General features: G+C 30.5%; 1 protein-coding gene across 4 annotated transcripts; it reads left to right on the forward strand.

The window, feature by feature from the left end:
• The first annotated feature begins 1309 nt into the window (after nucleotides 1-1309).
• Nucleotides 1310-20366, forward strand: LOC139484889 (latent-transforming growth factor beta-binding protein 1-like). Of its 4 annotated transcripts, XM_071268917.1 has the most exons (15): nucleotides 1310-1496; nucleotides 3134-3160; nucleotides 4418-4462; nucleotides 6188-6214; nucleotides 7288-7410; nucleotides 8744-8872; nucleotides 9499-9609; nucleotides 12946-13074; nucleotides 14768-14896; nucleotides 15875-15991; nucleotides 16593-16706; nucleotides 17314-17385; nucleotides 18287-18322; nucleotides 19011-19049; nucleotides 20121-20366. In XM_071268917.1, exons 1-15 carry the CDS (start codon nucleotides 1439-1441, stop codon nucleotides 20135-20137), a joined length of 1173 nt encoding a protein of 390 aa, XP_071125018.1. In that variant the 5' UTR covers nucleotides 1310-1438; the 3' UTR covers nucleotides 20138-20366. The 4 variants fall into 4 exon arrangements, with proteins under 4 accessions (XP_071125018.1, XP_071125019.1, XP_071125020.1 ...); XM_071268918.1 differs by lacking the exon at nucleotides 9499-9609 and having other exon boundaries at nucleotides 1375-1496; XM_071268919.1 differs by lacking the exon at nucleotides 14768-14896 and having other exon boundaries at nucleotides 1382-1496.
• Nucleotides 20367-26261: the final 5895 nt, after the last annotated feature.

The following is a 26261-nucleotide window of genomic DNA, read 5'->3' on the forward strand; positions in this document are numbered from 1 at the left end:
ATTTGAAATAGTGAAGTCTAAAAGAACCATTTAATGCAGCCATATAAAAAGGTTAATTATTCTGTTACTTGTTAAAACGTAGATACAATCAATATCTAAATTATTGATGAACTACATATTTTTGAATTAAGTATGTTATGTATAGTGTAACGTGTGGGTTGTGTACGTAGCTACTCGGAAAACCCTTGGCAAACTGTATGCAAAATTTCACTCGAAAAAACAAAATTCTGTCATTTTCAGAAAATTATACAATAAAAAATCTTGAGTATATACATATTCACCTTCTATATGCATTCAACACTCGGGCCAATATAACAGTTCAAGCTTGAAGTTATACATGTAGATGGAGTACACCTGTATATATAATCAAAATGCAAAATTAAGCAACCTTTCATTCAAAAACAATCCTGACAAAAAAAATGTTTTTTTAATAAGCAGTTTATACTGGAATGTAATTAGGAAATCACAAATGTAACAATGTAAGCAAACTAAAATCTACATTTTTTTAACTTTAATCCCTCACAACCAAAAAAGACAGAGATTTCATTTTCGAGAGAACTCGTAGTTACTTATATTGATGAGAGTTTTTAACGATCGTGACTAGCTGTACAGCCCTCGCACGGTGGGATTTCGGAGTTACTCAAAGCAAATAACAACTAATAGTACATTCATGTTTATAAGTCAAAAAGAACATAACAGTCCAAAAAAGGAAAATTAGCATTAAAGAGTAAACAATCGTTCCTTTTGTAGTATTTTTGTGTAAGTTATCTTGGGTTAAACGAAAATATCTTAATCTACGAAGTAAACGTATACAGTTGTAACTGTTTATATTTGAATCATTTTAACCATTTTAATCACTAAGATTTTTCTGTAGATTTCGGCATTATATTAGAGAATTCTTGGTTATTTGACGAAACAGTATCATCAAAATAATAAAATGTTTTGTTGAATTAATCAAACAAAATGAATAGAATATTTTGAGGTTAGTTGAATTTTGGGAGCCTGTAATTCAGTGTTTGTCATTTATTGCTGTCTATCATTTTTGTTTTTTCGTTCATTGTTTTGTATAGGAATCACGCCGTTAGATTTAATTAAATAGAAAAAAAAACATTTTGATAAGATTTTGGGAAAGTATAGAAATATTAAAACATAAAAATCGAAATGCAAATCAATATTGAATTAACAAGTAAAGTGTTGTACCAAACAGATGCTGAAACACTACATGGTTTTCATAAATTTACACAAAATTTTGTTTTCTTGTCGAAGCCATCTGGTTCTTTTTGAATATTTTGTTTCTTAATTATTGAGCAGTTTACGTGTAGGTATTTGATCACGTGATATGTTTTTTTTAAATGTGATTGGTTAATTTTGTAGTGAGGTGGTATAATTCACTGTTGCGCCAGAGAGTTTTCAATCTGTTCAGAAAATTAACAGAACAATGTTGTTCGTAGGTGTTATAGCAGTTGTTCTTATGAGCAAAGTTTCAGCTACTACCAGTAAGTATACTGACTAATATATAAACTTATAATTAATACACAACCATTTTATTAAACATGTCTAAACGTAAAGAAATAAATTATACTTACAGCATCTTTAACAGAAAAGAAACGGTTATCGCCTTTATTCGGAATATTCGATACTACACATAATTGTCTATAACTGTTTTATAAAATGAACATACATAACATAAATTACTTCCAAAACAGGCGAAGTTGATATAATTTATTTAAAACCAAATCTTTTAAAACAATTGATTTTTTTGCACGAAATTAAAGCTGATTGATATCTTTGACACACGGAAAAATTTCATTTTCTTATTCCCAACTTTCAATATAGTAATAGTTAAATATAGTTTACTCCGGCTTATGGTGTTAATGTTGCCCTTTATAATTAGGAGTTTTTTTTTACGATTTTGCCGATAAAAGGATACAATTAACTTATTAAAAGGTAGATAGGGTGTCTTCCGCCATCTTGGAATTTTGAAATACCAGATAACATTTGGTCTAGATCTTAAATGAAATGTGCAAATGTCGAGAGTAGAAGGTAATTCATATGTAAGTCTTTTCATGCCAATACAGAAAATGACATGTTTTTATCATCTTTACAGATTCATTTATACCAATACTTTTATTATATTTTTTTTAAAAGCATGATATAAACTGAAATTTGAAAAATTATTAAAAAAATCTATGGATTTAAACTTAGATCCCCATCTACCTTAAACATACGTAACTACCCTGGCATTGTTATGATGTAGCAAGGCTAAAATAATTACTTTAATTCCAAATTTTTATAGACTAAATGTTTCTGTTCTTTTATTTATTTCTAACATTTTTCATTGTCATTTACCATGTGCGGTTTGGGTATTTTGTACACTTTTTAGTATACTTTGTAATCTTATAAGAAGTTAGTCCGTTTATAATCCTCTGGGTACTGAACGCATAAGAAAACAAGCTTATCCTATCCAACAAAATTGTGCTAGTCCGTTTTAAGTTGAAGTATTCTGATTATATTTCATTTTTTATATTTTTTCTTTGAAAGGTGTTTTTAAGTCTGGTATCTTTAATAAATTGTTAAACTAAATTCATTACAACTTACTTAATAACCCTTTAGACTTTTTATTTGAAAATAATTTGATAGATTTGTATTTGATTTAATAACAAAATAAGGAAATAAAAATGTGTATAAAATGGAGTGAAAGTTCATTAAGGACAAATCAGAATGCCACTGTATTTAAACAATCAATACGGTCACCGTCACCGTCTTTATCAAGAATCTGATGTTTAGTAGTTGTCGTTTGTTGATGTAGTTCGTAAGTGTTAGATGAGATTAGACCGTTTGAATTCCTGTTGAAATGGTTTTACACTGGCCATTTCCGGGGGCCCTTTATAGCTTGCTGTTCGGTGTGGGCAAAGGCTCTGTGTTGAAGACCGTACTATGACACATAATGGTTTTCTTTTACAAATTGCGACTTGGAAAGAGTGTTGTCTCATTGGCACTCATACCACATCTTTTATATTTATTAATCCTTACTTACAGAACATTTACATACTTTGTATTTAATTTAATGCCACTGTATTCAAACAATGCCGTCTGTGTCCTTACTTATATAATATATACGGTTTTTTTTCAGATTGTGAACAATTCTGCAAACATCTGAGTAAGTTTTTTATGATGTTTTTTTCTATTTTGAATTTGTACGTAATTGTCCTATAATGCAGGAAAAGGGGAAAAATCGCTGCTCTGTTAGGTTGTCTCCCCTTTACCTCCAAAATGTTAGTATACTTGAATGTCGGGGGACTGTCATCTTTCACTAGGAACTACTTTGTCTCGCTATTATGTATACGGGGATTCTAGCTTCTTTCGGAGAATCTGGGGAATACTAGCTCGCTCATGTTCAGGTCTATGTTTGCCTTCTTCTGGCGTGTCCCTCATCTCGGACACTTGTACTTTCGAGGCCTGGTGCTGGTGAATAAAATACAATGATGTTTCAATTATTTATTCCAAACAGCTACATGTATCTACATTGAACGGTGATATGTGATCTAAATAGTAAACTTTGTTTTAACTTATTTGTGTTAATGAAAATCTTTTATAAATTTAAGTTAAGTTTTAGATATCAAAGTCATTAATTCAGAAGATAAATTTTTACTTTTACAATTCAATTGAAAATAGTTTACACTTGTTAAAAATATTTTGCAATACTGTTTTGCCTTTATCCAAAGTTTCAGAAATTCTACAATTCACAATACATTCAAGAAATAACACAATTGTGTAGGAGATTTTGACATAATTTTGAAGATATTTTTCTAATTGTCCTTCCAGTCCGAACCAGATCAATGAACGAAGGCAATTGTCTACAGAGTTGTCTCCTTTGTAATTCGGGTTAAGATTATGTTTTTTATTACAAAATTAAGATAGAAGACAAATATTTCTTATTTAAGGTCGCGACAAATCAACAGTGTTAAAACTAAAAATCACCGATGATAAATAAAATAAAAAATGCTGGACTTTTTTTCAAAGCATATATAGAAGATCGGTTCTATGTGTTGGTGTCAAAACTCACTGCGCGACATGTTATTGCGTAAATTCATATATCAGGTGATACATAGTGCATAGCCGGATACCCTTTACCATATCGAGGCGTATCATTGCAATAGATTTATGACGTTTTAACTTCGGTTTATACGGTATCATTATTTTACCGATGTTCAATAGCTTTTTTTTTTTAAATAATTTCACGTGAACTATTTTTCAACTTGTTTCGAAATTTTATGATCGTAAACATTTATTTTTTATTTACTGAAGTGTTTACAATTGAAACAGTTCTTTGCATTTCAGTGTCTCGAGATTATTACTTTGTTCAAGTGTTTGTCTATAAAAATATGAATATCGTATACTATTTTATTTTTATCAGGTTCTCATCAACTCAGATATGAGAACTGTCTTTGGGATTGTGGAGGTATGTATTTTTTCACAAATGAAGTTTCTATATTGTACTAGATTTTATAGGTTAGATGTTTTCGATGTTTATCGTGAGAATGTGGGTTTTTTTTCATTTGTCCTCTGTGTCAAATTGACATTGTTTTATTTTGCAATTATTAATTAATATTTCATACCGTCTAGAGACTCGGAGAAAAAATTACCTGAAATTTGTGGGATGTTTAACTAGCAATAAAAATGGTTTAGTTTATTAATATTTATTGTCTAAATATACAATAAGATTGGATACAAGTTATAACAACTTAAATAATCCTCTAGAAATAAGTACAATTTACAAAATTTCAAGATGACCAGCAACTATATAATTCCGTACAATATGAAAAATTTATAAAATAAATATAGTATGTTTAAACAGTTACAGTTGGATACGAGTCGAGTACACTTTAAAATTCAGCAATATTAATCAAAGAATCGTTTTGTATTGCGTGTATATCTATATATATTTCTGAAAAGGATTGTGTTTTGTTCAACACTAATTTCGTCTGTTCCAAATAAAGTATGTATTATGGTAACTAAGTGTTGATTGTTTTCAGAAGGCTGATTTCTTTAATTTATGTAGAGTGAACATTCTAAGGAAAAAAATATTCGAATCTTTTGATTGACACCTACATTCACAACTTTGGTCATTTACTAAATGAACTCTGTATAAATCAGCTTTTAAAGGACCACATCTGTGCCGTAATTTTTATGCCATTAATTTTTTATCATGCTTCCAATGAAAAAATTATTTAGGTACCAAAAATGATTTTAACACTCCAATTTCCAATCTAAAAAAGAAAACACCGATCAAAGCAAGGAATATGACAGCTGTTTTCTATTCGTTCGTACAGTCTAACGTCTAATTTTGTCATTTTTATGGACTTGCTCCTTTTTGAATTTACCTTTGAGCTCTGTAATTTTGTTAATACTTTTTTACTCTCCCATTTAATTTTCTCTTGTTGTTTGTCTCAAACTTTTACTACAATTTTGATCTGTGAACCATACAAATGTATGATTTTTGTAAAAGACAGATTCAATCCAAACCCTTCTTGGGCGATGTTTGTATTTATCATGGCTGATTGATTTTTTTAAAATATAAAACACGAGTGATTTGGTTATTGTTTAACCTGTCTACCTTGCACAAAGGTAATGCCTCTACATTTCATTGACATTTTCCTAAGATTATCAATTCAAAATATGGAAATATATATAATGTGCCCTCAATTCCCACCATTTATTCAACAATCTGTGGAAAAAAAATATTCTTCAAACGACTCACCTGTGGCGCTCTTATGAAAAAACAACTAAATAGACAAAATAAGTACGAAGTTGGAGAGAATTGAGGGCCCAAAATTGCAAATACAAATTTACTTTCTGTACGTGTACTGGAAAGAAGATAACAATTCAATCGAATCGTCAAACAAGTTTTCATTGTTTGTTCCAAAAGCTTTTCGACAAATGGAAACGAGGCTTTCAATATTTTGGAATTTAACTTTCGTGATATAGGCAAATAGTTGAAACTTGAGTGTATAAAATAGTTTTAAGCAATAAAGATTTTTTATGACTAGATTTTTAAATCAATATTAATTTTCATATTTACCTTTGAACTAGTATACACTACTCCTTAAATACTTGCAACTGAAAATTCGAAGTTTGGCTATTTTTGGAGCACATGTTATCCTTATTCAACTGTTTTTTTTTGTAGTTGTGGATGACTGCAAGAAATGTGAAGGTAAGACAATTAATTGACATCAATATAAGTCAAATCTTTAACTATAATGTAAAATCATAATAACAGTCCTTGTCACTCATCTACAACATCAAAGCATTCAGAGTTAAGAGGTGCATTGTTAAAACTTTCTTTTTAAATCTTAATCGATAGTTAATATTTCGATTACTTAGATCATTACGACTGTAATGTTCTCTGTTTAGACGATGACCATACGATGACCTATAGTTGTAAACTGTTATTGCATTAAGTCCCTGTGGCAGATTTTGCAAATTAGCACATTTTCGTATGTTTATGAATAAGACGGACTCGATTAGGCACGCTATTTTAGTTTTTTTAGTTTAACATAATGAATAAATATAATTTAGTGTTGGGTATTTATAGTGATTTATGAAACAGCTCATTTATTAATTTATTGGTACCATAAGACTTTTTTTATTCCGCATATAAAACATATGGTCCTACTCATAAATCTGAACATTTGTCATTATTGCATTAGTCTGGTGTGACTTCATCTATACCGTGTGTGATATATATTATTTTCTTTTTTATTGGTGGAATTTTGTTCGGTTACCAACTTGTAACTACTTCGTCAGCGATTCTGTAACCAAATAAAATTGGGAATGGAAATGTAAAATGTGTCAAAGGAACAACAAACCGACCAAAGAGTAGAAAATATCCAAAGGACCCCGATGAGTCTTCAACACAGTGCCTAAATACCGTATCCGGAGGCAGGCTTCAGCTTGACCCAAATTTTGTTTATACTAGATCAGCGAAAACAAACGTCACACGAAACTCCGAAACATATAAATAAAAACAAATAAAAATACTAACAAAGTACCTTAGGAAAGACGCAACAATGCTTGTATTAGATGTCAATTATTAATAGGGGACATGCTTTCTACCTCAATGTTATGGTTTGTTCTTACGGTGTTATCACTTTTTTAGTTTTAAATATTAAAAACTTATCACGTGTTTGTACGCCCCGTAAATAGAACTGCAATAAAACTGCTTATAATCGCACAACACTGAAACACTATTGAAGGAAATACACTAGTCTTATATACTTACTACAGCGCCAAGATGTGAAGACAAACCAGATGCCTGCAATGCAGCAACTGAAAAGTGTAGAGATACTGATAATGGGAGAGTTTGTGACTGTAAAGATGGTTTCGAGAAAAAAGACGGTCAATGCGTAGGTAAATACATTTAAATGTCTGTTTAAAGTCATATGAAAAGATAATGTTTATCCAATTCTTAAACCAATGCATGTATATATCATGAATTTAGTTTTCTGTGGAATATTCCATCATTTATTATGCAAAAATATCGTATAATGGTCATTTACTTTTTGTCTCTGCCTGTTATGATATAACAAATATGGCAGCTAATTGATTTTCTTTAAACCGTAGTTTATCGACTGTCACCTTATAGTAAACAATCAACAAAGAAGCATAGATATTGAGCACGTGTATAACATATACAATCAAATAACAGTTTTTAATGACAGATCTTTGCGTATTGCGATCACCGGATTTTAACGAGAAGGGTCATGCTTAGGTCACTTGAATACGGAAATGATTTCGGCGAATTGCTTCCTGGAAGCAAGCAATTCAAAAAATATACTTCTTCTAAATGTGGACATATTACAGAATTTTCTTCAATAAATATAGTATATGTAATAACGTTTTGTAATGAAAACTATCCATTTAGTTAAAACATATGCATCATTTCTTTTTAATTTGCGGTTTCATATGACATTAAGAACTAATATCTTTCCAGTTTTGCCATAAATGTTCTAGGTATTATTATTCGAGTGTTCACCATTTTTTTTTCTATTGACACTGTTTAAAAGAAACTTACGTACTTTATTTGTTTGGTTATACATAACGGAAATACACAAATTAGTGCTTTCAAACAAAAAGACTTACGATTTTATATATATATATATGTGTAGTAGGTAATTTAATGGTTCAGTTAACATAAGTTATCAAAATGATTAGAAATTTAACTGAGGGTCACCAGAGATTACCACGTTTTTTTTTTTTAATTTGGAAACATTTTCTAGTCAACTGTTACATGTATTTGGGACTGTCGTTTATACAACTATGATCATTTTTATATGGTATCATAAGTCAAGATTATTTAATCTGAAAAAAAATATGATCATTTTTTATTGATAGGTTAAAGGATGTTCTTTCTAGAGTTTTAGACACGTTCTGTTTAAACTAGAATTTTATACAGAAAATAATAAATAGAATCCTGAGATTTCAAGTTTGAAATATGTTGCAATTAAGAAGAAATGTGGTTAAATATTTATTTTATTCTAAATCTAGAAATTAACTGAAATTTATTTTTCATTTTTATGTGCTCGGATATTAATAACAGTTATATCAAGAAGTATGTTTAATTCCAGATTGATGCACACTGTCAAATTTTAATTATTAAATTGAAGTTATTGATCGACAATTTTCATTTTGTGTTGAATTGATTTTAATATATAGTAATATGTGTTTTGTTATATTCATATAGATATCGACGAGTGTGCCACAAAACAAGATACTTGTGATCGGAGTAAACAAATATGTGAGAACCTACCAGGATCATTTAAATGCACATATTGTCCAGACGGAAAAGTCCCTGTGAACAACGAGTGTATAGGTAATTTAAGGCCACAGTAGTTAACGGATGTTAAAATTTAAAAAATACACAAATTCAGAAAACATGATGAAATTTTTACGACCAATATATATATATATATAAACATAAATACCTATAAGAGATTGAGTTTCCTAAATTAATTGCAAACCTATTCAACGAGAGATGACAGTAATTTCCACTTTTTGGTTAAATACTGCGGGTCGAAGTATGTTGTTTTAGAGTAGCAGACGTTTCTGTATTGTATTCATTCATTAGACCGAGTTATAAAAGACACTCTCCATACTACGGTAGTTAACTGCTACTAAATGTTGAATTCGCATAAGCAGGATCTGCTTACCCTTCCGGAGCACCTGAGATCACCCCTAGTTTTTGGAGGGGTTCGTGTTGTTTATTCTTTAGTTTTCTATGTTGTGTCATGTGTACTATTGTTTTTCTGTTTGTCGTTTTCATTTTTAGCCATGGTGTTGTCAGTTTGTTTTAGATTTATGAGTTTGACTGTCCCTTTGGTATCTTTCGTCCCTCTTTTCGCAATTAAAGTATTGCGAAATGGTACAAAATTCATTCCTCTGCCATTGAAACATTATTTCTTTAAAATGAATGTATATAACGTTCGAATTATATTTTAGTGAAAACATGTGACCATGTCCAGTGTAAGGACAATGAAGTTTGCGTAAATATAGGGGGACCAAAATGTCAATGTGCAGCGGGATACTATTCTACTGAAAACGGATGTAAAGGTAAATAAAGGCTAAAATAGTTACCCGATGTTAAACTTTCGTTAATCTACTAAGAATAGGCAAATCATAGACATAAAAAAGAAACTGAATAATATCAAGACAAAATGTTACCAAATTCGAGAACATGTATATATTCGTCTAAATATATAGATATATAATTCGTGTAAACATCAGCCTAACAATGTAAGCTCTGTAAATTTGCATTAGCAACTTTTTTGTTATTCCCTCGCCGGGATTCGAACTATAAATGTATATATGTTACAGTGAATTTGTATAATCAGTGATTATGTAGAATCCCTGTAATTTTCAGAGATTATGTAGAATCACTGGCTAGTTTAGGGATTATATATAATCACTAAAATTTTCGGGGATTATGTATAATCACTAGAAAAAACGTCAGGGATTCTACATAATAACTGAAATGAAGAAAAAGTTTTATTTATAAAGAAAATGAATGAAATTGAAATTATTTATTCTATAAAATCACATAAAAACATCATAATAAAGTAACATCAATTGTAAAATGCTAAGCACAATATATCAAAATGATAACCCAATTTTTTTTAAATAATATGCTTCACATCTGTTGTTACCACAATATCCACATTTTAGAAAACCTTTTCCTGCACATATCGAATCAGATTTTAACGACACGTCTAAGTGAAATAAAGTGTTCAGTAAAACATCTGAAGGTTCCCACAACAAAAGATGGGAATTTGCAACCTTGAACCGATTCGAGCAAGAAAGATACCATGTTTTGTAGTCAGGTGATATCCTTTTTCAGACTTTTTTTTTAAACAATTGTCATAATGTTTTTCGGGTTTCCTTTTCCTTTTTTACCATGTGGAATTGCTATGAGAATATTACACCAAATGCAAGATTCCTCTAAAATTTGTTTATATGTGTCAATCCTAAGTTCTGCCTGTTTTTCCTACATTTAGATGCCTAAGTTCTCACAATTTGAATGTCTTGTTCATTTAAACAAACAAAAACATCCACACAAAACAGATGTTCCATAATCTTCTTCACCATTTGCTTTACATGTATCACAAATAACATGCTTTGTGGTTTAAAAATAGAGCATAAATAAGGCCGTTAGTTTTCTCGTTTGAATTGTTTTACATTTTCATTTCGGGGCCTTTTATAGCCTGACTATGCGGTATGGGCTTTGCTCATTGTTGAATCCGTACGGTGACCTATAGATGTTAATTTCTGTGACATGTTTGTCACTTGTTGACAGATGTCTCATTGGCAATAACACCGCATCTTCTTTTTTTACCTGAATATTCATTAGACGCTGGCTTTTAATAAACAAACAATACATGTAAAGCTATTGCTATAAAGGGAATGTTGATATTATTAATTTTGAAAGTCTTCAACTTTATCTCGAAACCCTGTGTTGATTATATCTTTTAGATCATCCTCTGTGTTTGAAAGCAAAATTATTTCAACTGGCAAGGTCTATATTATTTTTTTTACAAAGGATCATTAAATTATTCATAATTCCTGAAATCATATTAGGGAATTTGTAAAATAATTATTAAAAAGTTCAGTGATTATGTAAAATCACTGGTCATTTTCAGGGATTATATATATTTACTAATGGTTTTAGTGATTCTACATATTCCCTGAAAAATCAGGCATTCTACATAATCCCTGATTATACAAATTCACTGTAACATATATATATATATATATATATAAATAACCAAAAGCCTTCTTCAGTGATTTGACACTGAAGAAGGCTATTAGTTAAGCCGAAATATTTGTCAACATATATAGCACAAGCAACATTTTCCAAAAGACCAAAAGAGTGAATATATTATAACAAAACGCATTTGACTAACAGGTCGAACAACTGATGTTCTTTAACCCTGCTGACTGCCATTACTGATTCCAAAACAAATTGATCACAAGGTGTAGCAAAATGGATCCTTATATTAATTTTGATACGATGTAGAAAATAATAAATGTGCGGCAAAGATGATAAACCACAACCAAAGGTGCTAATCGTTTTACACCATATCCGGATTTCGACAATTAATGTTTTTCAGTGATGTTAGGGATCGAAAAGTATTTGGAAGACCATTTAATTAACCTCAATTTAGGATAGACTCTTGAATTTTAAAGAGTCAAAATAGGATGAACGGATTATATAAACCGGAGGGAAAATATAATACAAGCCCAAACGATATAAATATAAACAAGTCTAAATTGAAAACAACGTTCAAACCTATGATTGCGTTGGATAAAAACCGCAATATTTATATGTGTGAATGTAACAAATTTCGTTTTTGAGGGGTCTAAATACAGCACAAACAACATTTTCCAAAAGACCGAAAGAGTGAAAAAATATATTATAACAAAACGCATTTGACTAACAGGTCGAACAACTGATGTTCTTTAACCCTGCTGACTGCCATTGCTCATTGCCAAATAAATTCATCACAAGGTGTAACAAAATGAATCTCTATATTAATTAAAATACGAAGTAGAAAATAATAAATTTGCGGCAAAGATGGGCAACCACAACAAAGGGTGCTAATTTTTTTAACACCATATCCGAATAAAGTATTTTGGATGATGGTCGTAACCGACACAAGATGGTCGTAACTTTTGAAAGACGATCGTAACTTGAGTATTTAGACGAAATTTTATAAAAGCATTTTAAAATTACTTTGCACATAACCGTGTTTATAAACTCAGATGTCATATATGGTTTACTACAAACAATATTATGTGTTACTCTAATTATGGTATGAAGAAATTAATTTAAAGAATTCTAAAACATACACCGTTCTGATGTATTCCAAACACCCATTATTTAGGAGTAGTAGTGGAAACTGATCAACTCGCAGTAAGCCAAATAGTATGTTAGGGTTGAATATGTATATAATTTCTACTGTACGTTAAGGCATACAATGGTTTAATACACGTGTATTACCTCATATTTTTTTTAAAGATTTTTTTCATTTCTTTACGACCTTTTATACGCCCGTCAATTTTTTTTTGTTTTAGACACGGACTGTTTAAACTAGAATTTTAACAGGAAATGATAAATAGAATCCTGAGATTTCAAATTTGCAATATGTTACAATTCAGAAGAAATGTGGTAAAACAAATTGTTATTCTAAATCTAGAAATTAACTGAAATTTATTTTTCATTTTGATGTGCTCGGATTTGAATAACAGTTATATAAAGAACTGTGTTTAATTCCAGATTGATGCACACTGTCAAATGTTAATTATTTAATTGAAGTAATTGATTCACAATTTTCATTTTGCGTTCAATTGATTTTAATATAAAGAAATATGTGTTTTGTTATATTCATATAGATATCGACGAGTGTGCCACAAAACAAGATAATTGTATTCGGAGTAAACAAGTATGTGAGAACCTACCAGGATCATTTAAGTGCATATATTGTCCAGCCGGAAAAGTCCCTGTGAACAACGAGTGTATAGGTAAATTAAGGCCACAGTAGTTAACGGATGTTAATATTAAAAAAATATACAAATCCAGGAAACATGATGAAATTTTTACCACCAAAATATTTTTATATATAAACATAAATACCTATAAGAGATTCAGTTTCCAAAATTAGTTGCAAACCTATTCAACGAAAGAGTGACAGTAATTTCCACTTTTTGGTCAAATACTGCTGGTCGAAGTACACATGTATGTTGTTTCAGAGTAGCAGGCGTTAAACTATAACAATCTTGAAATATATAAGATTGTTATAGTTTAATCTAAGTAGACTGATATATGGTTCATTTTACATCACAATCATACTGATGAAGGATATCTGTTATCCGAAATTTTTATATATAATTACATTTATAGTTCCTTTTTTTGGTTATTGGTATTGTTGTGTACACTTTGTAGGCGTTTATATATATATATTTACTATAGATAATTTAGCTGATCTGTAAAAATAACATCTTCCTGCCTTATATATCATGTACTGTAGTACGACGCTAGATTAAAACTGACGTGGAAAGGTAATACCCGGCCACCGAAAGCTTCATTTTATGAAGCCCAGGTGGTCGTCTGGTCTAGCGGGACGGCTACAGTGCAGGCGATTTGGTGTCACGATATCTCAGTAGCATGGGTTCCAATCCCTGCGAGGGAAGAACAAAACATTTTCCAAAAGACCAAAAGAGTTAAAAAAATATATAGTATAACAAAACGCATTTGACTAGCAGGTCGAACAACTGATGTTCTTTAACCCTGCTGACTGCCATTGCCGATTGCCAAATAAATTGATCACAAGGTGTAACAAAATGAATCTCTATATTAATTTTAATACGAAGTAGAGAACAATAAATTTGCTGCAAAGATGGTTAACCACAACAAACGGTGCTAATGTTTTTAACACCATATCCGGATAAAGTATTTTGGATAATGGTCGTAACCGACACAAGATGGTCGTAACTTTTGAAAGACGATCATAACTCGAGTATTTAGACGAAATTTTATAAAAGCATTTTAAAATTACTTTGCCCATAACCGTGTATTTAAACTCAGATGTCATATATGGTTTACTACAAACAATATTATTTGTTATTCTAATTATGGTATGCAGAAATAAAGTTAAAGAATTATAAAATATACACCTTTCTGATGTATTCCAAACACCCATTATTTAGGTGTAACAGTGGAAACTGATCAACTCGCAGAAAGCCAAATAGTATATTAGGGTTGAATATGTATATAATTTCTACTGTACGTTAAGGCATACAATGGTTTAATACACGTGTATTCCCTTATATTTGTTTTTAGATTTTTTTCATTTATTTACGACTTTTTATACGCCCGTCACAATTTTTTGTTTTATACACGGACTGTTTAAACTAGAATTTTAAAAGGAAATGATAAATAGAATCCTGAGATTTCAATTTTGCAATATGTTACAATTAAAAAGCAATGTGGTAAAAACATATTTTATTCTAAATCTAGAATTAACTGACAATTTTTTTTTCCTTTTGATGTGCTCGGATTTCAATAACAGTAATATGAAGAACTATGTTTAATTCCAGATTGATGCACACTGTCAAATTTTACTTATTTAATTGAAGTAATTGATTCACAATTTTCATTTTGTGTTCAATTAATTTTAATATATAGTATTATATGTGTTTTGTTTTATTCATATAGATATCGACGAGTGTGCCACAAAACAAGATAATTGTGATCGGAGTAAACAAATATGTGAGAACCTACCAGGATCATTTAAGTGCATATATTGTACAGCCGGAAAAGTACCTGTGAACAACGAGTGTATAGGTAAATTAAGGCCACAGTAGTTAACGGATGTTAAAATAAAAAATATACAAATCCAGGAAACATGATGAAATGTATACCACCAATTTTTGTATGTTAATTTTAAAAGTCTTATCTACATTTTTACTTCACATCCGAACAAATGCCCAGAACTAAAGAGTTTTTCAGCATCATGAAATTCAAATTTGACTTAAGAATTTGAAAATGTTTATTCAAATGACAGAAAAAGATTAAACAATGTTTTAATCAAACACATTCACAGCACCTGCATATCTTTTTTATTTATTATAACAAGTTATAAAGATTACCTCAAAAATAGTAGTTACTAGTAACTATAGGTTGAATTCTCAAAATGAGTCACGTGACGTACAATCTTCATTCTAATGCCAAAGTGCAAATAAACACCAAAGGGACCAAAATGTGAATGTGTGAAAGGATACTATTATACTGCAAATGGATTTAAAGGTAAATAATGGCGATAGTAGTTAACCTATGTTAAAATGAAGTAATCGTTTATGTAGACTACAAATCAAGGTAAATAATGGCGATAGTAGTTAACCTATGTTAAAATGAAGTAATCGTTTATGTAGATATAAAGGCGATAGTAGTTAACCTATGTTAAAATGAAGTAATGGATTTAAAGGTAAATAAAGGCGATAGTAGTTAACCTATGTTAAAATGAAGTAATGGATTTAAAGGTAAATAAAGGCGATAGTAGTTAACCTATGTTAAAATAAAGTAATGGTTTATATAGATACAAATCTAGGTAAATAAAGGCGATAGTAGTTAACCTATGTTAAAATGAAGTAATGGTTTATGTAGATTACAAATCAAGGAAACAAAACAAAAACTTCTATACTACGGAAGTTACCAGTAACTATAGGTTGAATTCTCAATATGAGTCACGTGACGTACAATCTTCATTCTAAAGCCATTGATACATAAAATTACAATGCAAACGACGTTCGATCTATATTTCAGTGAAAACATGTCAACACCATGTCAAATGTGGTGAACACCAAGAGTGCAAACAAACAATAAATGGACCAAAATGTGAATGTGTGAATGGACACTATTATACTGTAAATGGATGTAAAGGTAAATTAAGGTGACACTAGTTAACCTAGATTCAAATCAAGGAAACAAAACAAAAACTTTGCACAAAATGTATCAATAGCCGAGAGAGAATATTAATCAAAAGTAGAATAATTCAGAGGAGAATTCAAAACATATATAGTTACTTCATAAACTTATTTTATATACTACAATTTTTCGTAACAAAAAACAAATGATTATTATTATAAAAACCGATTAAAGATACAAACCAAAACATTAGTCCGTATATACTCACATATGGTGCTCGAATAAAAATAATTCATTGGGCAAATACCAGTCGAAGTTGAACACCAACAAAACGAAACATTCCTACAAGTTCTACCAATTGCAGCAGAGCCTGTGGCTGTGGTTAGAAATGCTTAAACATGTTTCGAATAATTAAACACGTCAAGAAAAGTAAATTTCTGAACAGAAAATGAACATGTAATGTCAACACCAAAACAAACGCACAACGGGTCTGATTGTAAGTTCAACTAGAAAATAAATACCCTTTTTTTTCACTGGATCAAAATTCACATTCCTTTGAGAAATTACGAAACACAAAACCCTATATGCATGTTTATGCAAACGATTTCTTTTTCAGTGAAAACATGCGCACATCATGCTTGTAAAGACAACCAGGTTTGTAAAAATACAGATTATGGACCCAAATGTGAATGTCAACAGGGGTACTATTACCATGAAAACGCGTGTAAAGGTAATAATGTTTTCTATTCATCTTTGATATATATAAGAACAGTTACGTACCTTAAAAAGATCAATAAATGTATATGTTTAAAACAAATTTTTACTCAATTGTCCTTAATTTGTGCTTATCAAGACAATTGTTTTAGGTATTACCTGTTTACGGATGACAAGATCACTTTCGTAAATGCGTACCGCTAAGAACAAAAATGTGTTATGCTTAAATTTCTAATGTATCTATCAAGATAAAACAAACATTGCGTAATGCTATGAATTTTAAACAGATCTATATTGTTTCCTTGACCGGATAAACGTTTTTTTTTTTAATAAAGAGATTCATTACTCTTAATATATTGAATTGTTTCTTTTTATTTATCTTGTTCCTATTAATCAAAAACGATGCACATCAGATTTTTAAGAAAAACCAAAACGAAATAATAAGATGTGATGTGATTGCCAATAAGATAACTCTTTTCTGGAGAGTAAATGGCGTAAAAGTTATATTTACAGGTCACCGTACGGCAACTACTGATGAGTTAAACCCATATCGCACAGTCAGCGGTTTTGCATTAGTGAAAAAAAAAATTTAAAGTAATTTTCAATTATGTATTATATTTCAGCTTCTACGAAATGTCCTCATGTGAAGTGTAGATATAATGAATACTGTTACAAAAAAACTGGAAAGTGCTATCGTAAGTATCGGCATTAGTTTGTCAATAAGAAAAAATAATACAAGGCCCTCAAACATTCGATCACACAGATTTGTATTTCCTTATTTCTTATCAGTTTAGAATTAACGTATTCACATAAAAGTTAAAATGAAGAAAATATATTCCATCGAAAAACGTCGCACATGCCAAAATTCATTTTGCTTTACCTTTTGTACATTTTGGTTTTGTCAGCACTTCATATTTTGAACAAATTTTTTTCAAATAATTTGGCATCGAGCATCACTGAACATAAAAAAGAAGATGTGATTTACTCGACATGAGCATTGTAAGCAGAAAAGTTGGGACTATTTAGTTCTGGTTATGTCGTTCAAACAATTTGGTCTCCATTAAAATAGTTCGTTTATATGAGTTCGATTCGACATTTCAGAATTTGAAGGACCATAGATAATCTCATAGTTCGTACCAAAAAAAAAAGAAACAACGTCACCTCATTGGTTTAGTTTTAGTTGTTTTGGATGTTGTTAGCCAATGATAGTATTTTGGGGTTCAATTTTGTCAATATTACCGAGAGTGGATTAGATTTTGAAACGATGAATTCCTGAGCATTTTTTCTGGGAAAAAAACCGTATAACGATCAGCTACAATTCTCTGAGTAGTAAACGTGGGCGATTATATGAATACACTGAAGAAGAAACAATTCAAATGTTAGTATTATTGAGCAATTCGCCTTAAAGCATTGTTTGGGTAATCGCGAACACCCAAATGAAATAACGTTACGTCATTGGTTAAATTTCAATTGTTTAGAACGTTTTAACCAATTACAACGTTTTTGGTGTACGGTTTTGAAAATATTGCAGAATGCATTATATTCTGAAACAGGGAATTGATAACACATTTCAATTTACATATTCTTATCTTGTAGTATGTAAAGTTATCTGCAAGCAATATACAGAGGGAAGTAAGTCATTTATTTTATCATATTTTTTGTTGGGGGGAGGGGGCAATTAATGTAGTGAATGGAAACGGTTCTGAAAATTCCGATGACCACTTTTTTTTTTTTATCTTTATCAAAACGGTAAAAAACAAGATAATTATAAAAGGCAAGTCGGAAACATTCAATTTTCATTTTGAATGCACTCTATTAAGTTAAAAATGATGGTGTGAAAGATTAAATCGCAAGATATTTAAAAGAATTTTGAATCTTTCACGACCAAAGCATCCTTTTTTATTAAGCTTCCTCAAAACCGCTCAAAATCAAATGTCACAACACGAAGGAATATGCTGATGCATAACTAAGTTGTCATACAGCAGCAACACGAAAATCTTTATATTTCACTGAAGAAAACTCCTGCAACATAATAAAGTCAAAATCATCAAAAATGGTTAGTTTAAACATATTTTATTGTTAAAAATGATAAATGGATAAGACACAAGTTTTTCAACTTAAAGCGGTTGTCGTGTACATGTATACCATCTTGATATTATATGCATCTCAAATATGCTATCTTAGTTTTCCTATATTTGCTACATGTAGTGTCAATTGAATAATTTATTACCATTCAATTTTATTTTATATATTTTCTATGATTATTATTTGTGTTTATTTTATGATTTTAATCTAACAAGTCTGTCATGTTTTGTTTCAGCTTATATGTACAAATCATGTTATTCCTTTTACTGCAATGGTAAGCTAGTTTACATATATTGGTGATAAAGAATAAATATTGTTAATTTTTTTTAAGAAGTAAAAGGACAAACCATGATCAATCATGTTCAAAATATATTGTAAAACGAAATAACCCTAGTCAGAAATATTAAACATCTATAATAAAAGTAGAAATACTTCATATTTCTGGAAATAAATGTAACCTTATAACATTAGTTAGTAGCTTATGCGTTCAAAAACCGAATTACAATTTTTTATGACTGTATTCTTAGTTTGCAAAACCACGAAATCAAACATCAGCGAAAGTCAATCCGTCTTCGAGTTAAAAATAAATCCTCGAAAATCTGTACTTGTAATCAAACCACATTATATTAAGTTGCTTAGACACGAAATAGCGACATTTTTTCCATTGTCTAATACAAACACAGATAAATACACCATAAAATAATGTATTAATTCGTTGCTTAGATTTGTATTTATAAATGAATTTGACAATTATAACAAACACATACTTTTATTCAGATTTCTATAACGACAGCGTATCTTTTATAAAAAAAATCTATTTGTTCCTTATAACTTAACATATACATTAAAGACATTGAATAATATGTAGTGTTTTCTAAATACAGACCTAAACTTTTATGCATACATCATTAAACCAACTATTACCATTCCAAGAACTTGATTAAGGACATGTGTCTACTAAAACTCTGAACGATGGTAACCAGTTTATAGGTCCTCGATGTTCAAAGTCTTGAAAAAGTTATTTATTTGCATGTCATTAATACCAAAGATTTTAAAGTTATATATTATTGCAACATATTTTTTTCATTACTATTGTATGAACGTGTATTCTATAATTGATCGGATTTTCTTTGGTAAAAGGAAAACAAGTTTAATATTCGAATGGTTCGTCGTTTATATTATTATAAGCATCACAGATTAGTCCGATACAAGAATAAATGAAACTAATGTGGCTTCGTCTGACATCTTAATTTAATCATTTAAATTATTTGGTTCAAGAGTTTTGGGTTTCCTTTATATTTGGGTATTTATGGTAGATTTTAATCATGTTTCCTTTATATTTCAGGTGACTATGGTAGATAGACATCTTGGTCATGTTTACATATATTCTGTACTTGTTTGCCGACTAATTGATTCGATATTTCCAAGTTAATCACTTTCTACAAATTTTGATTGTTCTGTTTTGTTTTTACCTTGTTTTACGATCCAAAAAAAACAAATTTAGAGAAATTTTCAGATCAGGAGGAACTTTTAGGCCAGAGATGAAGGAAAACAAATTCTACTATTGAAATAAAATTTTAGTTAAAACAAATATCTTTCTTGTTATTTTGCATTGCATGTGCTGGAGTCCTGTTGAAAGTGTTTTATCAGATAACATCTCTTGATATAAAACAAACTTGATACCATGAATTAAGTCAAAATAGTTTACCGATGTTCATGTAACATGATATAAAAAAAAAGATGTGGTATGATTGCCAAGGAAACAACTCTCCAAAAGAGACCAAAATGACACAGAAATTAACAACTATAGGCCACCGTACGGCCTTCAACAATGAGCGAAAGCCCAAACATCCTTGTCAGCTATAAAAGTCCCCGAAATGACAATGAATCATTAATAAGAAAAATCGTGGTAACAAACAAAAAACAGAGTGAATTGCATGACGAACAAAGTTGACTGCGTGGACAATTTTTAGAATCGAATTCTGATAGAAATAGCGTCTATGTTATAAAGGTACTTACAATTCAATATTGTTTTTATATTGTGTCATAGTTCGAACTGATTTCTGCAGTGAATGTTTACTTAATTTTTTTGGTTAAAATAAAAAAAAAAGTAGATGTGGTGTGTTTGTCAATGAGATAAATCTTCACAAGGCACTCAATGGCACATAATATCAAAACTATAGGCACCAGTACGATAATGAGAAAGGCCCATATGATATTGTCAGCTATCAATGGTTCCGAAATGACAATCATAAACCAATTCAAACGAGGATATTAACGGCATAATTCATGTACAAAATAATGAACGAAAAACATATATGTAACACAGCAACAAACGAGTTGAGACATTTCAATCGATGTTTTATACATTGTCTTTTATGTCGTAATGTTACTCTACTGTCTCTGGTTAGGATGAAGGTTGGTGCCTGTTAAAACGTTTAAACCCTGTCTTAAGTCAGGATCCTGTTTTTCAGTTGTTGTTGTTTCTCGTTTATGCATACAGATTAGACAGTTTGTGATCCTGTTTTACACTAGTCATTTTAGTGCCTTTGATATCTTGTTGTTCAGTGTAAGTGAAGGCTCAGTGTTGAATGTAGCACTTTGAACTACAATGGTTATCTTTTTATTCGTTGTGATTTAGGTGGAGAGATGGCATTCATATCACATCTTCTTATTTATATAAATCTGTGGCAGTGGGAATTTTTTCTAGTAAAGCTTTGAATTCTTTCGATCGAACAATTAATACGAAAAATAGACCTTATGAAGGAAGAGGGACGAAAGATACCAGAAGTACAGTCAAACTCATAAATCAAAAATAAACTGACAACGCCGAGCTAAAAATGAAGGAACAGACAAACAATAGAACACATGACACAACATAGAAAACTAAAGAATAAGCAACACGAACCCCACCAAAAACTAGGGGTGATCTCAGGTGATTTTGAAGGGTAAGCAGATCCTGCTCCACATGTGACACCCGTCGTGTTGCTTATGTTATAATAGTTATCAAAGGTACCAGGATTATAATTTAGTACGCCAGACGCGCGTTTCGTCTACATAAGACTCATCAGTGACGCTCATATCAAAATATTTATAAAGCCAAACAAGTACAACGTTGAAGAGCACTGAGGATCCAAAATTCCAAATATTTGTGCTGAATACGGCTAAGCTAATCTACGCCTGGGATAAAAAAAAATCCTTAGTTTTTCGAAAAATTCAATGTTTTGTAAACAGGAAATTTATAAAAAAAAAAATGAACACATTATTGATATTCATGTCTCAAATCTCAATATCTCAAAATCATCAAAATTACCAGCAAGCCAGTTGAAATTGTGAAACGGCAACTACCCCCACCCCCTCCCCAATATTAGAGTTTTTGCACTTTAATGCAATTTGTCTAGGCCTGTGTTATTCCACGTCCGAGATTCAAAAATATGCAACTTACCGTATACCTGATCATACCTGTCTTAGAAAGAATTTTATTGCTTATTACATACAGTCTATGAAATAATTTGTCCTGGTGGCTTCTTTGGCAACATTATTACATGGGTAAGTATGGAACATTGGATAATGTGTAAGTTGTTCTGTAATGCAACGCTATAGATAGCCGAAATCTGACAGAATAGAAATGTGCGATATGAATTTGGTTCTAATTGTGCACCAGTACTGGCCTACTTTCAACTGAATATTGATCATGTTCAATCGCTTAATAACCAATATTGCATTGAGTGTTTACATCACAATAACGGACCTCAATAACGGGCATGTGCTCCTTACACAGTGTTTTGCGTTTTTTAAGGAAACACCTTTTTGAATGGAAAAACTCAGTAGACAGCAAATTGATCAACACACAAGATCAATAGAAAAAAAATTGTATTCATGAATTATATTCTAGACTACAATGTTGGCGTATGGTCATAGTGGAAAATTAACATATACCCAGCTAACGAAACTGGGTCTTTGTGACCTCTTGTTAATATTTCAGTCGAAGTTTGTATTTTATTGATCATAACAAAACAATCATGATCATTCATGATTCTCTAAAATGACAACACTGTGCGTGCTTTTTTCAATGACGATATAGTACAGCCTTATTAACCACTTAATTGCATACCAATAACCTTTTATGAATAAGTACGATACAACCTACATCAGATGTTTGTTAACTCTTATGTTTTTGGTTTCAACGAATGTATCTTTAGTATAAAAGTAAGATTTTCTTTTTATGCTTTCCTCCTTCAACCCAAACAAACAACGAGAGGTTTACCTTTCACTTGAATGAATCGGCGAGTATCTCATGTATTTAACATTTATTGGACCATTTGGGCAATGCATAAATGAAAAGAGAAACAAGAAGTTGAATTGATATATTTTTACTTATTCAGAGTAAAAATGTTTCTCATACAAAAATAAATAATATATAATATATACATATACATTTTCCAACAAGATAATAACAGATATAATGTATTATATGTCTCTGATGATAATGAATGCAAAACATAAAACGATAATAAAATAATACAGAATACAATAGCTTGGCCTAGGAAGGGGTCAACTAAGCCACCAGGAAAGATGCAATAAAATAAATCTTTCCTACCCCTCAAAGGCCAAGCACTTGGCAAAATTCAAAACTGTTCGTCATATTTAATGTTTAACCAGTTATTTATGCCTTCACAAGATGTTCAATTTCTCATATTTGCTATATTAGTTCTGGCTCAATCTATGTTTGTAACTAACAGTGAAAATACTGAATGTGATTAAGAATATTTGAAAAACCTATAAATAAGTTGCAATACAGTACCAGCCCAAGCAAGTTCTGCAAAAAAACAATGAGACAATGTCCTTGTTAACAATCTTTTCAGTGATTATATATATATTACAATATAAAATTTAAAATTTCTTGCTATTGCACAATACTTAATATAATAATTTTGGATCCTGATTTGGACCAACTTGAAAACTGGGCCCATAATCAAAAATATAAGTACAATCATGTTTAAATTCAGCATATCAAAGAAGCCCAAGAATTCAAGTTTTGTTAAAATCAAACTTAAACGGTTTAATTTTGGACCCTTTGGACTTTAATGTAGACCAATTTGAAAACGGGACCAAAAAACATACACAGTTAGATTTGGCATATAAAAGAACCCCAATTATTCAATTTTTGATGAAATCAAACAAAGTTTATTTTTAGACCCTTTGGGCCCCTTATTCCTTAAAGGGGCACTAGCTGCCAAATTCATGGTCACCGATTTGACTCAAATTCTCATATTTGATTTATAACAATGTAAAACATTTATCCAAACTATCAAAAGTCTAAAATAAACAGTTTACAGAGCATGGGGTAGATAATATATAGGTTCGTTTCGTGTGTATTTTAGTCCAGACGCCATCTAATTAACTATCGATTACACCTCAGATAACCATATAAGCGATATAAACATAATATGCTTAGATTAAACCAACACGTGCAATTGAATTTTTATAGGTCTGTTTGATTTTATTTTATAGATTAAAAATAGATGTTTAAGAATGATTTTATGTGCATCGACTTAGTAATCAAATGATTTACCGTAGTTTCACTTTCATTGTTGACATTCTTTTTCTTTAAATAACCAGTACATGTACAATGCATGTTTTGTCAATCTCTAGCCAGGGAACTAACTATCAATGTTTCTTAGCGTAATTTGACAAAATTGAACCTTTTTGGCTGCAAAAAGCGAATTGTTATTTCACTATTTCACTTTCATTATTGATTGAACAAAAAAAATCAAACTTTAGATTTTTTATATATCTCGTAGCTAGTGCCCCTTTAACTGTTGGAACCAAACTCCCAAAATCAATCCCAACCTTCCTTTTATAGTCATAAACCTTGTGTTTAAATTTCATAAATTTCTATATATTTATACTAAAGTTATGGTGCGAAAAACAAGAATAATGCTTTTTCACCCCGAATTCCCAAACAAGTGGAACCAAAACACCCAAAATCAATACCAACCTTCCTTTTGTGGTCATAAACTTTGTGTCAAAATATCATTGATTTATATTTACTTAAACTAAAGTTATAGTGCGAAAACCTAGAAAATGCTTATTTGGGCCCTTTTTGGCCCCTAATTGATGGGACCAAAACTTCTCAAATCAATCCCCACCTTTCTTTTGTGATCATAAACCTTGTGTTTAAATTTCATACATTTCTATTCATTTAAACTAAAGTTATAGTGCGAAAACCAAAAGTATTCGGACGACGACGACGACGACGCTGACGCCAACGTGATACCAATATACGACCAAAAAAATTTCAATTTTTGCGGTCGTATAAAAATCAATAGTCTTGGCCTAGTTTTTTGTAGGAATACCTTTTCAGGTATGAAAATAGATGATATGACGTATTGTAATGTACTATAATTAGCATCTATCGGGCTATTTAAAACACACTTTACCTATCTTATCGAATGAAAAGAATTCACGGGAAATTGGCCATACCTCTTTGACACTTTGAAAAATATAACGACGTGTAACAGTCAGGATTCTACTTCGTCAAATTATCTCCCCATTACGCCAGTTAATTTTCACAATCGTAGAAATATGGAAGCCATTGTAGGGATGAAGCACTGCAAATTTTGCTCTTGAAAACCGATAATTTATCCACATAGCACCAGTACGATCCTTATATGTCAGTTGTATTTTAAAAGATAAATGTATCTACTAGCTAATAAGCATCACTTAATCATCTTGCAGTCTGAATTCATTCAACTTAAAACTATTGTCTGATTGGTTGTCTGGTGGAATTTTCGAAAATTCTTAAACATTTATAAAAATTATAATTAAATATTTCGTGGAAGGGCAGACTAAAACATTTCAGTGGTTCAATATTATAAACCCTAGTTATCACACAACAACAAAATTTTTTTTTTCGAACATATGCATTTTCATCATCCAACTTAAAAGACTGTCGTCAAGTACTTTTAGTAAACAAAAATAGCTGTTCGACCACACACCTACTCTGTTTTTGTGATTCATTAGATAGGTATTTCACTTGACCCATATATTTTATCTTTTCGTACTGTGATAGTTTTATGTTATAAAGTCAGCCTGTAGCTTTGATATATAAAAATAATAGAATCTGAAGCGAGATGATATATCAAATACTCTTGCTTTGAACGTTTCAAAGACAAAATATACTCCTCAAACACGCCTTAACATAAAAAGGTGCACTCGATTTTCTCTTTTCGATACATTTGTTACCCATTTTGGGGATTTTTTTCTTGAGTCACATAATGGAAGGGCAGACAAGAAAATTACTGAACTAACAGATTGATATGTTCTCCGTGCGTGGTAAAATTTAAAAAAAATCAGAGGTTATGCATTTTCTACATCCAACTTGATACATACCCATGACGTCGACTTGCTATCTAATTGTTCTGCATTACTATGTAATAGATAAATTGAAAACTTATGCAAATTGTGTTTTTAAAATAAAACA

Source organism: Mytilus edulis, chromosome 8 (genome assembly GCF_963676685.1).
Source record: "Mytilus edulis chromosome 8, xbMytEdul2.2, whole genome shotgun sequence".
Lineage (NCBI taxonomy): Eukaryota > Metazoa > Mollusca > Bivalvia > Mytilida > Mytilidae > Mytilus > Mytilus edulis.